Source organism: Herpailurus yagouaroundi, unplaced genomic scaffold (assembly GCF_014898765.1).
Source record: "Herpailurus yagouaroundi ecotype Mexico unplaced genomic scaffold, PumYag 186, whole genome shotgun sequence".
NCBI lineage: Eukaryota > Metazoa > Chordata > Mammalia > Carnivora > Felidae > Herpailurus > Herpailurus yagouaroundi.
Genome location: NW_024412417.1, coordinates 48,424,382 through 48,437,654, shown reverse-complemented (window position 1 = coordinate 48,437,654; position 13,273 = coordinate 48,424,382). Strand labels below are relative to the sequence as shown.

The window sequence follows — 13,273 nt, the reverse complement described above, 5'->3', positions numbered from 1 at the left end:
GAACTTGGGGCCCCCTCCCCAGCCCTGACTCACTGGCGGCCCCCCTCCCTCATGCTCCCCACAGCCCCCTGCGTGCCCTCCTCCCCCCAACTTGGGGCACAGTTCCTGCAGATTGGGGCTGGGCGGTCCTGCCTGATGAGTCAACGCTCAGCTATGTGCCCGCTCCTGCCCCGCCGTGCGCTCTGCTTCCCAACGGGGGCACCGCTCCAGGATGTGCCTGGTGGGCAGCTCGGAAAGGGCCAGGCCCGCACGGGACTGTAGTGGAGCCTAGCAGGGGGCAGGGGCCACAGGCCCAGGGTGCGTAGGTCTATGAGGAGGGATGACTTACGGGCCTCGAGAAAAGGACGGGCAGCTGGCCCCGCAGCCCGCCATGTCTCAGTTTGGGGTCCTAGCCAGCAAGGTGGGCAGGCCGAGGGGTGGTCCTGGATTTAAGCTCAGAAGGGAGGTGCGGGCTGTGGGGCACCGGGGGCCAAGCCCCACTCAGGCACCGCTCCCTGTGGTGGGGTGGTCCAGGGCATGGTGTGTGGTCCTGGCACCAGGAGGTGCCCCTCGAACCCCTGGGTGCCCCCCCCCCCCCCCCGGGACTGTGGCTGGCCGGGTGGGTGAGGAAACCCCTGGGTTTCCTGTGTCTGTGGGGCCAAGGGTGTGGCTGGAGGGGAGGGGCGGCCTTCCTCCTTCCCTCCTCGGGGGGGTGGGTGGGCGGGCAGGGCGGGGTGGGGCTCCGGGGCGGGGCCAGCCCTGAGAGGGAGTACAGCGGGCAGGGAGTGGCCACACCGACCCTGCTTGGCGCTGCGCTAGCCTGTGAGTCCGGCGGGGCGCCAGCCTAGGGCCGCCCGTGTGCCACGAGAGCCGGAGCTCAGCACCTGGGGCCTCGAGCGCCGAAGGGGCGGGCGCCACCATGTCTCAGCACCGGCTCCGCGTGCCTGAGCCCGAGGGCCTGGGGCACAAGAGAACCAGCTCGGAGGACAACCTCTACCTGGCCGTGCTCAGGGCCTCAGAGGGCAAGAAAGGTAGTGGGCGCTCCCCACTGGGCAGGAAGGGCCCACTTCCTGCTGCAGGAAGCCTGGCTCCGGGTGGGGGTGGGGCCCCTCTCCGAGAGGGTCTGAACGGAGGGGCCGAGTGTGAGCTGGGCTGGGCTGCGGGTGTCCCTCGAGTCCTGGCGCAGGTGCAGGGCTGCGGGGGCCGGGAGGGGGGCAGGTGGCCGCCCGTGCGGGGAGAGGGCCGGCCCGTGCTGGCAGGGCGGGCAGTGGCCTCTGGATCTGGGGTATAGGGCCGTGGTGGGTGGGGGCTCTCTGCGGCCCGGTGAAGTCCGGTGGAGTCCGCTGCCCTGTTGGGAAGGTACAGCTTCCCCCTCACCACGCCCCTGACCGGTCCTGGGTCCTGGCAGGGAGAAGTTTCTGCTCAGGTCTGCAGAGGCAGCATGTGGGGGTGGGGCCGGCCAGACCTACTCTGTGGGTTTGGGTGTGGCTGCCACCTCTGGATGCTCCCATCCCCAGAGGGAGACAATAGGGGGATTGAGCAGCTGCAGGCTCTCCGTGTGCCTAGCACCCCCAGGCCCCCACTGCATGGGCAGGGTGGGCGGGGGGCCTGGGCACCTGAGTGTCTGCCAGTCCACGTGGAGGGGGGGGGGTGGGCTGGGTCTCCGCGTATGATCCTGAGGCCCTCTTGGGGTGCCACCCACTGTGTCTGCATGGTGGTCCCCTCCCGGGGGCTCCTGTGGCTTCTCCCAGGCCTCAGGGGACCTGGTCTTGTCTCTTCCAGATGAACGGGACCGGGTGCAGAAGAAAACCTTCACCAAGTGGGTCAACAAGCACCTCATCAAGGTTGGTGGCATGTGCGTGCACACGTGTGCATGTGTGTGCGCGCGCGCACACGTGGCCGTGGGGCAGGGGACATGGAGGGTGGGGGTGACGGAGGGCGCCCCTGGCCCTCCTGCCCGAACAAGGGCTGCCCCCACTGTCGGCCTGGGAGCTCATCTTTTCATCTCTGAAACCTGTTATTTTCTGTCCTCTCCCTGCCCTCCCCCACGCTGCTCCCGCCTCCTGTCTCTCTCCCTCTCCTCTTCCTCCTTCTTCTCCGGGCTCTCCTGCTCTCCCTGTAGCACTGGAGGGCAGAGGTAGGTGCCTCTGTGGGGGCGGGGCATGTGTGGGGGTCATTGCCTGTCTCCCCTGCTGGGGCCTTGCTGGTGGCTGCGGGGAAGGTGCAGCCAGCCCGGTTCCTCTGTCCCCACAGGCCCAGAGACACATCAGTGACCTGTACGAAGACCTCCGTGATGGCCACAACCTCATCTCCCTGCTGGAGGTCCTCTCGGGGGACAGCCTGGTGCGTGCGCCCGCCCGCCTGCCCCCTCTGGAGCCCCGCCTGCCTTTCACCCAGATACCCCTGCCTGCCTTCCTTCCTTGGGGCCTTTCCCACGTACCCAGTCCGTGTCCAGCCCGGCCGCGGCCCCTGCTGTGTCTCCCAGCCTGGGAGAGGCCCCGATCCCTGTGCCGCGGGTTCACGGCCCCGCTGGTCTCCGTGTCGGAGCCCCGACCCATAACCTCACGCTCTGCTCTGCTTCGGTTTCTCTGCTGCTTGGACTGTGAACCTTGGCCTCTGCCCTTTACCCTATGCCCTGCTCTGGCCGGGCAGCCAAGAGAGCGGGACGTAATCAGGAGCTCACGCCTGGTGAGTGGTCGTGCCTGCTGGCCAAGGCAGCGCATGGGCTCCCCAAGGCTGGGAGCCCAGCTCACCTGGGGCTGGCGGCCCGTCTGGCCTGACCTGTGCCTGGCGCTTGGCGGGGCGGATGGCTGTGCATCCAGCTGCCTCGTGTCCTGCCTGCTGCATTGCCCGGGGCCGGGCCCGGGGCCCACGGTGGGGGGCGGGCTGCCACCCCGGCGGGGGGCCGGGAGGACGCCTCCCCCTGTGCCACTGCCCTCCGCCCTCGGCTTCCTGGCTATTGTCTCCTCCCACCCCTTCCTTCCTTCCCACAGCCTGGGCCTGGCCTCCCTTTTCCAGCTGGGGAGGGTGCGCGGGGACGTGGGAAGGGCTGCTGCCCCACTGGGGGAAGACCTCGGTGCAGTTACCACGGACGCCTGGGGGTGCCATGGGCAGATGGGGGCCGTGGCGGGCTCTGTGGGCGCTGACCGGCCACGCCTCTTCCCACAGCCCCGGGAGAAGGGGAGGATGCGTTTCCACAAGCTGCAGAACGTTCAGATCGCCCTGGACTACCTCCGACACCGCCAGGTGAGGCTGCCCACTCGGCCACTGGCTGCCGTCCTCCTTCCCTGGCAGCCCGTAGGTAGGTGTGACTGAGGGCAGCTTGCTCGCAGGTGAAGTTGGTGAACATCAGGAACGATGACATCGCCGACGGCAACCCCAAGCTGACCCTCGGCCTGATCTGGACCATCATCCTGCACTTCCAGGTGGAGTCTCTGGGGCTGTGGCCTGGGGGCCTGGGCCCTTGGTATCCTGGCCGGGGGGCCCCGCCCCCCCCCCCCCCCCCCCCAGCCTCCCAGCCTTGCACCGCGCTCCGGCCCAGTCCTTGCGCCATGGCCTGAGGGCCAGGCCTCTCTGCGAGGCCTGCCTGTACTGTGCCCTCTGGCCCCAGCTGGGCAGGGCCCGCAGAGCCTCCCTGCAGAGGAATGCGTTCTGTGCATGCAGCCCCTGCCCCGGGGAGGGTTTTGGAGAAGCATCCGCTGCTGCGCTGGCTGACTCACCCCTGCCTGCCCCGGCCGCACAGGAAGCCACAAATCTGAGAGCTGAGCAGGCTGGCTGGCACGGCAGCTGAGTCACATAGATTGGCAGGCCGACAGACAGACAGACAGACAGACAGTGGGGACAGGCAGGCGGGTGTACAGACAGACAAGCTGGCAGACCCGGGCTGGAAGGGCTGGAAGGGCTGGATTAAGTGTGGGCCTGGAGGCCAGCCATACCCCCCGAGATCCAGGACCCTCCCCTGAGCCTGCAGCAGGAGAGGGGGCTGATCCAGCCCCCACCCTGGCGGTGACAGCCTTTTCTAGGCCTGGGGCTCCTGGGCAGCGGCTCTCCTTGGGCCCAGCCTCCATCAACCCAGGGAGGTGCCCAAGGTCCCCGCCATGTGATGGCAGTGGGGCCTGGGTGCTCTCACTTCTGTGGCAGCCGCTGGCTGGAGTGGCCTAGGCCTGTGGCACTGAGGTATGGGGGTCCCAGTGGCCCCCCTGATGTGGGAGGGACCCCCGGAGGCTTCGCTGTGCCTCAGCTGGCCCGGTGGTTCCCGTGTGCTCGGACGAGAGGTCAGGGGTGCCAGGCGGGGTATGTGGCTGAGGTCCTGCCTCCTGCCCGCTGTGTGGGGCAGATCTCGGACATCCAGGTGAGCGGGCAGTCGGAGGACATGACGGCCAAAGAGAAGCTGCTGCTGTGGTCGCAGCGCATGGTGGAGGGCTACCAGGGCCTGCACTGTGACAACTTCACTTCCAGCTGGCGTGACGGCCGCCTCTTCAATGCCATCATTCATCGGCACAAGTAGGTGGCCTGGGGCCACAGGGGCTGTTGGCTGGAACTCCCCGGAGCACCTCAGCTGGGCAACTTCAAACTAGTTGGGGCAGGGATGGTGGCGGGAGGGGTGCCTGCCACCGACAGGAACCTGCAGCCTCGGGCAGCTGAGTCCCAGTGCCAGTCCACCCCTCTGGAAGGGTGCAGGCAGGCTCGGCCCCACCCACACCCCTTCCTCCTCTGCCCAGGGCCTTTCCAGAGGCTCTGCTGACTGCCTCAAGGTCAGGGGCCCAGTGTCGCCCCACATGGGTGCCCCAGAAGGGGCCAGGGTAGCCAGACCACGATGGGAACGGTTCTCGGTGGACCCCTGCACCCCCCCCCCCCCGTAGGACCTGGGGCCTGGTGGGCAGGGCAGCTGCAGGAATTCTAGGCTGACCTTTACCTTCACTCGGTATTCCACCCTGCACCTATGCCCACCGGAGGCCCCTTGAGCTCCAGGGGGCGAGGCCTGAAGTGCACAGTGTCTGCACGCAGGGCCACACAGGTGGACAGTATGGGGCACTAGCGGGGCGGGTGGTGTATTTTTTGGGGTGAGTGTGGGGTTGGGGTTGTGTGCTTGCAGGGACGTGGCAGGGGAAGCTGGTTCTCCGCGTCCCTGTCTATGTGCCGACCCGCCCCATGGCCCTCACTGTCACACCTGCCCCTGTGTCCCCAGGCCCATGCTCATCGACATGAACAAGGTGTATCGTCAGACCAATCTTGAGAATCTGGACCAGGCCTTCTCCGTGGCGGAGCGGGACTTGGGAGTGACCCGTCTGCTGGACCCTGAGGGTGCGTGCCACCGCCCCTTCTCCCTCGGCCCTGCGTGCCCGTTCGCCGCACTCCCTCTGACGCCTGCCCTTCTCCCACAGACGTGGACGTCCCTCAGCCCGACGAGAAGTCCATCATCACTTACGTGTCTTCCCTGTACGATGCCATGCCCCGGGTGCCCGATGTGCAGGACGGGGTGAAGGCCAACGTGAGTGGGAGGGGAGGGCAGGGGAGGGGCGGGGCGGGTGGGGGGCGGGTGGGCGGCCCCTCACGGCCTCCCCCTCGCCTCCAGGAGCTGCAGCTGCGCTGGCAGGAGTACCAGGAGCTCGTGCTGCTGCTGCTGCAGTGGGTTCGACACCACACCGCTGCCTTCGAGGAGCGCAGGTTCCCGTCCAGCTTTGAGGAGATCGAGGTGGGCCCGTCCTCCGCACCGGCTCCCGCGCCCCCTGCGGGGCCCCGGCTCAGCCGCTGACACCCTGTTCCCCACAGATTTTGTGGTGCCAGTTCTTGAAGTTTAAGGAGACGGAGCTCCCGGCCAAGGAGGCCGACAAGAACCGGTCCAAGGGCATCTACCAGTTCCTGGAGGTGAGTGGGGGTCCTGGAGGGCAGTGTGGGGGGGTGCCGTCCACGGGCCCGGACCCCGGGGCACGGCCTCGTTGCTGGGCTCCTGGCACCCGGGCTGTGCCGGGTGGGGCAGGCCGGGGGGCGCCGGGCATCCCTCCGAGCTTGGCCCCTGCCCACAGGGTGCGGTGCAAGCCGGCCAGCTTAAGGTGCCCCCTGGGTACCACCCGCTGGATGTGGAGAAGGAATGGGGCAAGTTGCACGTGGCCATCCTGGAGCGAGAGAAGCAGCTCCGGGCAGAGTATGAGAGGTGGGTGCGGGGGTGGGGGAGGCAGCGGGCGGGTGGGGCCCTGTGGCGGGGCGGGAAGCCACCCGAGGGTGAGTCACTGCCTGAGGAGGAAACCACCCCCCCCCCAGGCTGGGAATCCCACACTGGGGCCGGCTCCGCCGCCGTGAGCCGCAGGGCTGCCGGCAGGGAGGCCAGCGGCGGGAGGGGCGCGGTCTGTGGCCGGGAGCCCGGCGGGAGGACCGCACTCACGCCGGCTCCCGTGGGTGCTGTGGGCCACAGGCTGGAGTGTCTTCAGCGCATCGTGAGCAAACTGCAGATGGAGGCTGTGCTGTGCGAGGAGCAGCTGAAGCAGGCCGACATCCTGCTTCAGTCGGTGAGGGGAGGGGCCGGCAGTGGGGGGGGGGGGGGGGGGCGGGCAGGGGGCGGGGAGGCCGGAGGGAGGCTGGTGGCCCAGAGCCTGCCACGCCCTGTGGCCAGTGGGCGGAGAGCAGGCCCCAGCTCCTCTCCTGCTGTGCCGCCAACTCTGACGGCTCGCTTTGGGCAGAGCTGATGTAGAAGAGGCCACCGTCCTCCGTTCCAGGCCTGAGAGGCGTGCCGGTGGGAGGAGGTGGTGGAGAGGGCTCCAGACCCACAGGGCCCAGCAGGGGCGGGGCTGTGAGCTCGGGCCGGAGTTTGTGGAGGGAGAGGCTGGGGCACGGGAGGAGGAGGTCCAGCCCCTCGGACCCGGCGGAGCCAGGGGCTGGCAATCCGGCCAGAGGTGCCTGTTAGCGGCAAGTGCAGGGCTGGGTGGTGGAGGGGAAAGGATGGGTCAGGGCCCCGGAGGCAGCTGTGGGTGCCGCCTGCAGGATGTCCGCCTGCTGGCCGCAAACAAGGCCCCGCAGCGGGCCGCCGAGGTGGAACGAGACCTGGACAAGGCCGACGGCATGATCCGGCTGCTGTTCAACGACGTGCAGACCCTCAAGGACGGGCGTCACCCGCAGGGGGAGCAGATGTACCGCAGGTGGGCCATGCCCCGTGCTGGGGGGGTGGGGGGTGGGTCTCGGCGCAGCCTGGCCTCAGCTCAGCCCTCCAACTGTCCCCACCATCCCCAGGGTGTACCGCCTGCACGAGCGCCTGGTGGCCATCCGTACCGAGTACAACCTCCGGCTGAAGGCAGGCGTAGCTGCCCCCGTGACCCAGGTGACGGTGCAGAGCACGCAGAGGCGGCCCGAGCTCGAGGACGCCTCCCTGCGCTACCTACAGGACCTGCTGGCCTGGGTGGAGGAGAACCAGCGTCGGGTGGACGGTGCCGAGTGGGGTGGGGACCTGCCCAGTGTGGAGGCGCAGCTGGGCAGCCACCGTGGCCTGCACCAGTCCATCGAGGAGTTCCGGGCCAAGATTGAGCGGGCACGAGCTGACGAGGTGTGCAGGCCCCTGGGGGTGGGCAGTGCAGGGGGCGGGGGCAGACCCCGGTCGCCGGAAGGTTCACCACTTGTGCCTCCCACAGGGGCAGCTTTCCCCAGGCCCCCGGAGTGCCTACCGGGACTGCCTGGGCCGGCTAGACCTGCAGTACGCCAAGCTGCTGGTGAGTTGGGGGGCTGGGGGGAGAGGTGGGGGGGGCGGGGGGCACGGGGGCGGGCGCTGTGGCCTGCTGACCCCTCTCTCGTCTACCTGCAGAACTCCTCCAAGGCCCGGCTCCGTGCCCTGGAGAGCCTGCACGGCTTCGTGGCGGCTGCCACCAAAGAGCTGATGTGGCTCAGTGAGAAGGAAGAGGAAGAGGTGGGCTTCGACTGGGGGGAGCACAACTCCAACATGGCTGCCAAGAAGGAGAGCTACTCGGTGAGGTCACTTTCTAGAGCCTTCCGTGACTGCCCTGCCCCAGTTGGGTCCCAGGATGCCGTCTGGTGTTCCACCGGTGGACCCTGGTGTGGCCCTGACACCATCCCTGAGACCCGCTGTCTGTGTGTCAGGCCCTGATGCGTGAGCTGGAGCTGAAGGAAAAGAAAATCAAGGAGATTCAGAGCACCGGGGACCGGCTGCTGCGGGAGGGGCACCCTGCTCGGCCTACAGTGGAGGTGGGGGCGGGCCGTGGGGACCCCCAGGGCCAGCTGGGGGTGGGGGCCGGCCGTGGGGACCCCAGGGGCCGGCAGGGGGCCTGACCCTGTGCCTGGGCGGGTGCCAGTCCTTCCAGGCCGCCCTGCAGACCCAGTGGAGCTGGATGCTACAGCTGTGCTGTTGTATCGAGGCACACCTGAAGGAAAACACAGCCTATTTCCAGGTGAGAAGCAGGCCCTCCCCCCTGCCTCAGTGGCAGCATCCCCACAGATCCCCAGACCACTACGGGGGACTCCAGGCCCCCGTCCGCATCCGTTAGCATGCAGTTAACGGGTCACGGCACCGCCCCGCAGAACTTGTGTCAGACACTCAGCAGCCTGTGACCCCACTGGCCCCGCCTGACCTCTTCTTGTATTCTAGTTCTTCTCGGACGTGCGGGACACTGAGGAGCAGCTACGGAAGCTACAGGAGACGCTGCGCAGGAAGTACACCTGTGACCGCTCCATCACCGTCACGCGTCTGGAGGACCTACTGCAGGATGCCCAGGTGAGTTGACTGCCTCGGCCCCTGCTGGCTCAGGGCTCTCCTGCAGAGAGGTGGGTGCTGAGGCCCCGAGGGACGAGGGCAGGCAGCCGTCAGCAGGGGGGGCAATGGCACAGGCAGGGGCAGGTGGCGGGGGGAGCTGGAGGGGACAGGCTGGCATCTGAGCCGCATGGGTGCTCAGTGAAGGTCTCTAGAGGTGGAGGCACGGTGACGAGAAGGGCAGGGGCGTTGGGGGGGGGGGAAGACGTGACAGAGGTTGGTCAACGCAGCGGGATGGGGGTTGGGGAACCGGAGGGCTTAGTGGCAGGGTCATGGAGTAGCGGCAGGTGGCTGCCCGAGCCGCTGTGAGGTCCTCCACTGCCTGAGCCCCTGGAGCGCCCAGAGCAGCAGAGGCCTGGCTCAGCCACACTGTGTTGGCGGTCAGCGGACACAGCCCACCAGCATCGTGGGCCCGGTGTCTGGGCAGACCAGGTCTGAAGGGCTGTGTAGGGCGGAGGGGCAGCTGGGCATGGTGCCCGTCTGCCCTGGGGTTGGGGAGGGGTGCTGGGCCCCCCTGGGGAGCTTGGCGGGGAGTGACAGATGACAGAGCAGATGGGGAGGCCCTGCTGGCTGGGGACTCGCGTGGCCAGGAGTCGGGGTCAGTGAAGGCTGGGAAATCATCCTGGGACAGACAGGAGTGACACGGGCACTTTCAAGGTGGACCCTGACCGCAGCCCCCGGACAGTCCTTCGTGGGGTTTAGCCCCTTGGAGAGGCTGCCTGGGAGGAGGCGGATGACCTACGTTGCGAGGGGGAGACGTCGAGTGCAGCCAGAGTGCAGTGGGGCACTCCTGGAGGACACGGTGTGTGACCTGGGGGCAGGGGGCACTTACTTCTGGCCAGGAAGGAAGGACGAGCTGTGGGGTCTGGGGGGGGCCAAGCTCTGGGTGGCCGCCCCGGCCCTGCCTCCTGCTCTCACGTGCCCAGCCCCATTGTACCCCAGGACCAGCAGCAGGGCACAGAGGTGGGGTACCAGAAGAGCTTGCTCGTTGCCTGGGGCAGGCGTGTGGGTCTTCACGGAACGTCATCTAGGCACGTGGTGTCCGGGCGCTGGACCGTGGTCTCTGAGTGTCCCCTCCCTGGCAGGATGAGAAGGACCAGCTTGGCGAGTACAGGGCACACCTCTCCGGCCTGGCCAAGCGGGCCAAGGCCATCGTGCAGCTGAAGCCCCGAAGCCAAGCCCACCCCGTGCGGGGTCGCGTGCCCCTTCTGGCTGTGTGTGACTACAAGCAGGTGGAGGTGAGGGCCCGGCCGAGCGGACTTGCGCACTGGGCGGGGCCTGCCGGGGGGTGGGGGGGCCTGGTCACGCTGTGACGGCTCTGGCTCCCCACAGGTGACTGTGCACAAGGGTGATGAGTGCCAGCTGGTGGGTCCCGCTCAGCCGTCCCACTGGAAGGTGCTCAGTGGCTCCGGCAGTGAGGCCGCCGTGCCCTCCGTGTGCTTCCTCGTGCCCCCGCCCAACCAGGAGGCCCAGGAAGCCGTCACCAGGTGGGTGGCCCGGGGCCTGGCAGGTGCGGTGGGCGGCCGTGGGCCCGGGGCCCAGAGGCCTCTGACCGTGCTCCCGACCCACCAGGCTGGACGCCCAGCTCCAGGCTCTAGTGACACTGTGGCACCAGCTGCACGTGGACTTGAAGAGCCTGCTGGCGTGGCAGAACCTCAGCCGTGACGTGCAGCTCATCCGCTCCTGGTCCCTGGTCACGGTAGGACTTCCCCACGGGCCGCACTCAGGACGGGGGGTGAGGGGTGGCCTCTCCCGGGCCCCCCCACCCCGCTCAGCCCCCAGTGCCGCCCGCAGTTCCGAACTCTGAAGCCAGAGGAGCAGCGGCAGGCCCTGCGCAGCCTGGAGCTTCACTACCAGGCCTTCCTGCGGGACAGTCAGGACGCCGGCGGCTTCGGGCCTGAGGACCGGCTGCAGGCCGAGCGCGAGTACGGTTCCTGCAGCCGCCATTACCAGCAGCTCCTGCAGAGCGCGGAGCAGGGTAGGCGGCGGGCAGGCCCCGGCGGGCGGGTGGCGGGCGGCGGGCCGGGCCGCCGCCTGAGCCCGATGCGTCCCCAGGCGAGCAGGAGGAGTCCCGCTGCCAGCGCTGCATCTCGGAGCTCAAGGACATCCGGCTGCAGCTCGAGGCCTGTGAGACACGCACCGTGCACCGCCTGCGGCTGCCGCTGGACAAAGAACCGGCCCGGGAGTGTGCCCAGCGCATCGCTGAGCAGCAGGCAGGCACCTGCCCGTCCCTGCCCCCCCACCCCGCCCCCCCTCCCCGCCCCTCCCTAGGGCTGTGGGTGCGGGGCTCCCAGAGTCAGCTTGTCTCCTGCCCGCTTTCTCCTCAGAAAGCCCAGGCTGAGGTGGAGGGGCTGGGCAAGGGGGTCGCCCGACTCTCCGCCGAGGCCGAGAAGGTCCTGGCCCTGCCCGAGCCGTCACCCGCTGCCCCCACTTTGCGCTCAGAGCTGGAACTGACCCTGGGCAAGCTGGAGCAGGTCCGCAGCCTGTCTGCCATTTACCTAGAGAAGTGAGTGCACCTGTGCGGGGCCGGGGGGGGGGGGACCTGTAGCCACTGGAGGGTCCTAAGTGTGCCTGAGTGCTGTGCCCTGGCTGATGGGTAGGGGAAAGGGTCAAGGAGGAAAGATCTACTGACGGATCTGGTTAAAGGGGGGTGGGCACAGACCAGGGTGGTGGTTGTGGACGTGCCCTGAAGATGGGACTCCTGGGGACCCAACGTGGGGAGAGGGCTCAGCTGTGCCTCACTGGGGCGTGGGGCTGTGGGACACCAGGGCCTAGGGGCGTGCAGGCGCTGGGAGGAGACCAAGGAGAAGCCGAGCGAGGAAGTCGAGGAATGGGGGTGGCCCATGGCCAGTTAGGTTCAGACAGGGGCTCAGCCAGGGGTGGGGGGGGCACTTCTAGTCGGAGGGTGGGGAGGGGAGCCACAGAGGGCAAGCGGGGGATTGGGGGCTGGTGGGTGAGTGGGCTAGATGCCAAGGTCTTTGTGAGGGGCCTGTGTTTCCCTCTTGGTCTCCCCACTCCCCTCCCCATGATCTGTGCTGGCTGCCCCCCAGGGAGATGCAGTCCTTATCAGGCACCTTCCCCCGCGGGGCGCTCGCCCCCCCCCCCCCCCCAAAGGCACGTCTTTCCTCCTTTGCTGTTCACTTCGGCACACGTGTTCGCGAAGCTCAGGCTCTGTTTTGGGTGTGCAGTCGTCCACCCCCCTCCCTCAGTCTCACCGCTGACTGGGCTCAAAGGGCCCGGTGTCTGTAACGTCTTACAATGCCACGAGAGTAAACAACACCTCTCACCGTTGGCTGTTGTTTCACCATGAAGGCAAATACGGTGTTTCAGAGGAAGGTCCCCGAACGGCACGTCGTATTGCCCCTTACCCAGTCTTGGGGCCGGAAGGCTGAGAGCTTCTCCCAGGCCCCAGGGCAGCAGACTGGGGGGGGGGGGGGTCTCTTTTGCTTCAAGATGTTGGAGCTTTCTGTCTCCTGGACAGCACAACCTGTCTTCGGGACTGAGTCCACAGCTGAAGTGTCCCTGTGTCCCAGAGGTCTCCAACCACCACCCTCTCCCCGAGGCCCCTGTTCTCTCCGAACTCTGTGACCCCAGGGGTCAGCTGACCACCAGGACTGTGGTTCTACTGCGTCAGATTTGCCATACACCTACACCCGCCAGCCCCGAGCTGAGCTTCGTTCTGCCCGCAGGCTCAAGACCATCAGCCTGGTGATCCGCAGCACGCAGGGGGCCGAGGAGGTGCTCAGGGCACATGAGGAGCAGCTCAAGGAGGCCCAGGCCGTGCCTGCCACCCTCCCAGAGCTTGAGGCCACCAAGGCTGCGCTGAAGGTGCGGCCGCTGGGCCTGGGCCTTGCCCCCGGGGGTGGGGGTGGGGGTGGGGGGCGGGGGCGGGGGGAGGCGGGGCCCTGGGGCTGAAACCACGCCCACCTCTCTGGCCCCCAACAGAAGCTGCGGGCCCAGGCGGAAGCGCAGCAGCCGGTGTTCGATGCCCTGCGGGATGAGCTGCGGGGGGCGCAGGAGGTGGGCGAGCGGCTGCAGCGGCAGCACGGCGAGCGGGACGTGGAGGTGGAGCGCTGGCGCGAGCGCGTGGCCCCGCTGCTGGAGCGCTGGCAGGCCGTGCTGGCCCAGACGGACGTGAGGCAGCGTGAGCTCGAACAGCTGGGCCGCCAGCTCCGGTACTACCGGGAGAGCGCAGAGCCGCTGGGCGCCTGGCTGCAGGACGCCAAGCAGCGGCAGGAGAAGATCCAGGCTGTGCCGCTGGCCGACAGCCAGGCCGTGCGGGAGCAGCTGCGGCAGGAGAAGGTGGGTGCGGGTCGGGAGTGGCCTGGGGTGGGGCCGGAGCGCGCGCCCCGTGGCCGCTGACCACCCCGCCCCCGCCCGCCAGGCGCTGCTGGAGGAAATCGAGCAGCACGGGGAGAAGGTGGAGGAGTGCCAGGAGCTTGCGAAGCAGTATATCAACGCCATTAAGGTGAGGCTCCCTGGCTTCCTGCGACCCTCACGGAGGCCCGGCATGTCAAGGAAGTCTCGCTGGGTCCTCAGGGGGCA

At 68.4% G+C, this 13,273-nt stretch overlaps 1 protein-coding gene across 27 annotated transcripts in view; it reads left to right on the top strand.

Moving 5' to 3' along the window:
- The window catches only part of PLEC (plectin), a 56,005-nt gene that overhangs the window by 30,431 nt on the left and 12,301 nt on the right, over positions 1-13,273 (top strand). For 8 of the 27 annotated variants that reach the window (XM_040494683.1, XM_040494698.1, XM_040494706.1 and 5 more), the window contains 29 exons: positions 1,762-1,823; positions 2,102-2,116; positions 2,233-2,322; positions 2,632-2,667; positions 3,148-3,225; positions 3,312-3,404; positions 4,316-4,482; positions 5,168-5,283; positions 5,364-5,470; positions 5,555-5,674; positions 5,752-5,847; positions 6,006-6,133; positions 6,392-6,485; positions 6,958-7,112; positions 7,204-7,513; positions 7,599-7,676; positions 7,769-7,930; positions 8,062-8,166; positions 8,274-8,369; positions 8,567-8,692; positions 9,814-9,966; positions 10,061-10,215; positions 10,301-10,427; positions 10,523-10,706; positions 10,784-10,941; positions 11,056-11,234; positions 12,418-12,556; positions 12,674-13,030; positions 13,113-13,196. In XM_040494683.1, coding sequence (XP_040350617.1) covers positions 1,762-1,823; positions 2,102-2,116; positions 2,233-2,322; positions 2,632-2,667; positions 3,148-3,225; positions 3,312-3,404; positions 4,316-4,482; positions 5,168-5,283; positions 5,364-5,470; positions 5,555-5,674; positions 5,752-5,847; positions 6,006-6,133; positions 6,392-6,485; positions 6,958-7,112; positions 7,204-7,513; positions 7,599-7,676; positions 7,769-7,930; positions 8,062-8,166; positions 8,274-8,369; positions 8,567-8,692; positions 9,814-9,966; positions 10,061-10,215; positions 10,301-10,427; positions 10,523-10,706; positions 10,784-10,941; positions 11,056-11,234; positions 12,418-12,556; positions 12,674-13,030; positions 13,113-13,196 — 3,770 coding nt within the window. Of the gene's footprint in view, positions 1-161; positions 401-765; positions 1,011-1,761; positions 1,824-2,101; positions 2,117-2,232; positions 2,323-2,631; positions 2,668-3,147; positions 3,226-3,311; positions 3,405-4,315; positions 4,483-5,167; positions 5,284-5,363; positions 5,471-5,554; positions 5,675-5,751; positions 5,848-6,005; positions 6,134-6,391; positions 6,486-6,957; positions 7,113-7,203; positions 7,514-7,598; positions 7,677-7,768; positions 7,931-8,061; positions 8,167-8,273; positions 8,370-8,566; positions 8,693-9,813; positions 9,967-10,060; positions 10,216-10,300; positions 10,428-10,522; positions 10,707-10,783; positions 10,942-11,055; positions 11,235-12,417; positions 12,557-12,673; positions 13,031-13,112; positions 13,197-13,273 lie in introns of those variants that run through there. The other 19 variants (XM_040494682.1, XM_040494700.1, XM_040494678.1 and 16 more) reach the window with 8 other exon arrangements.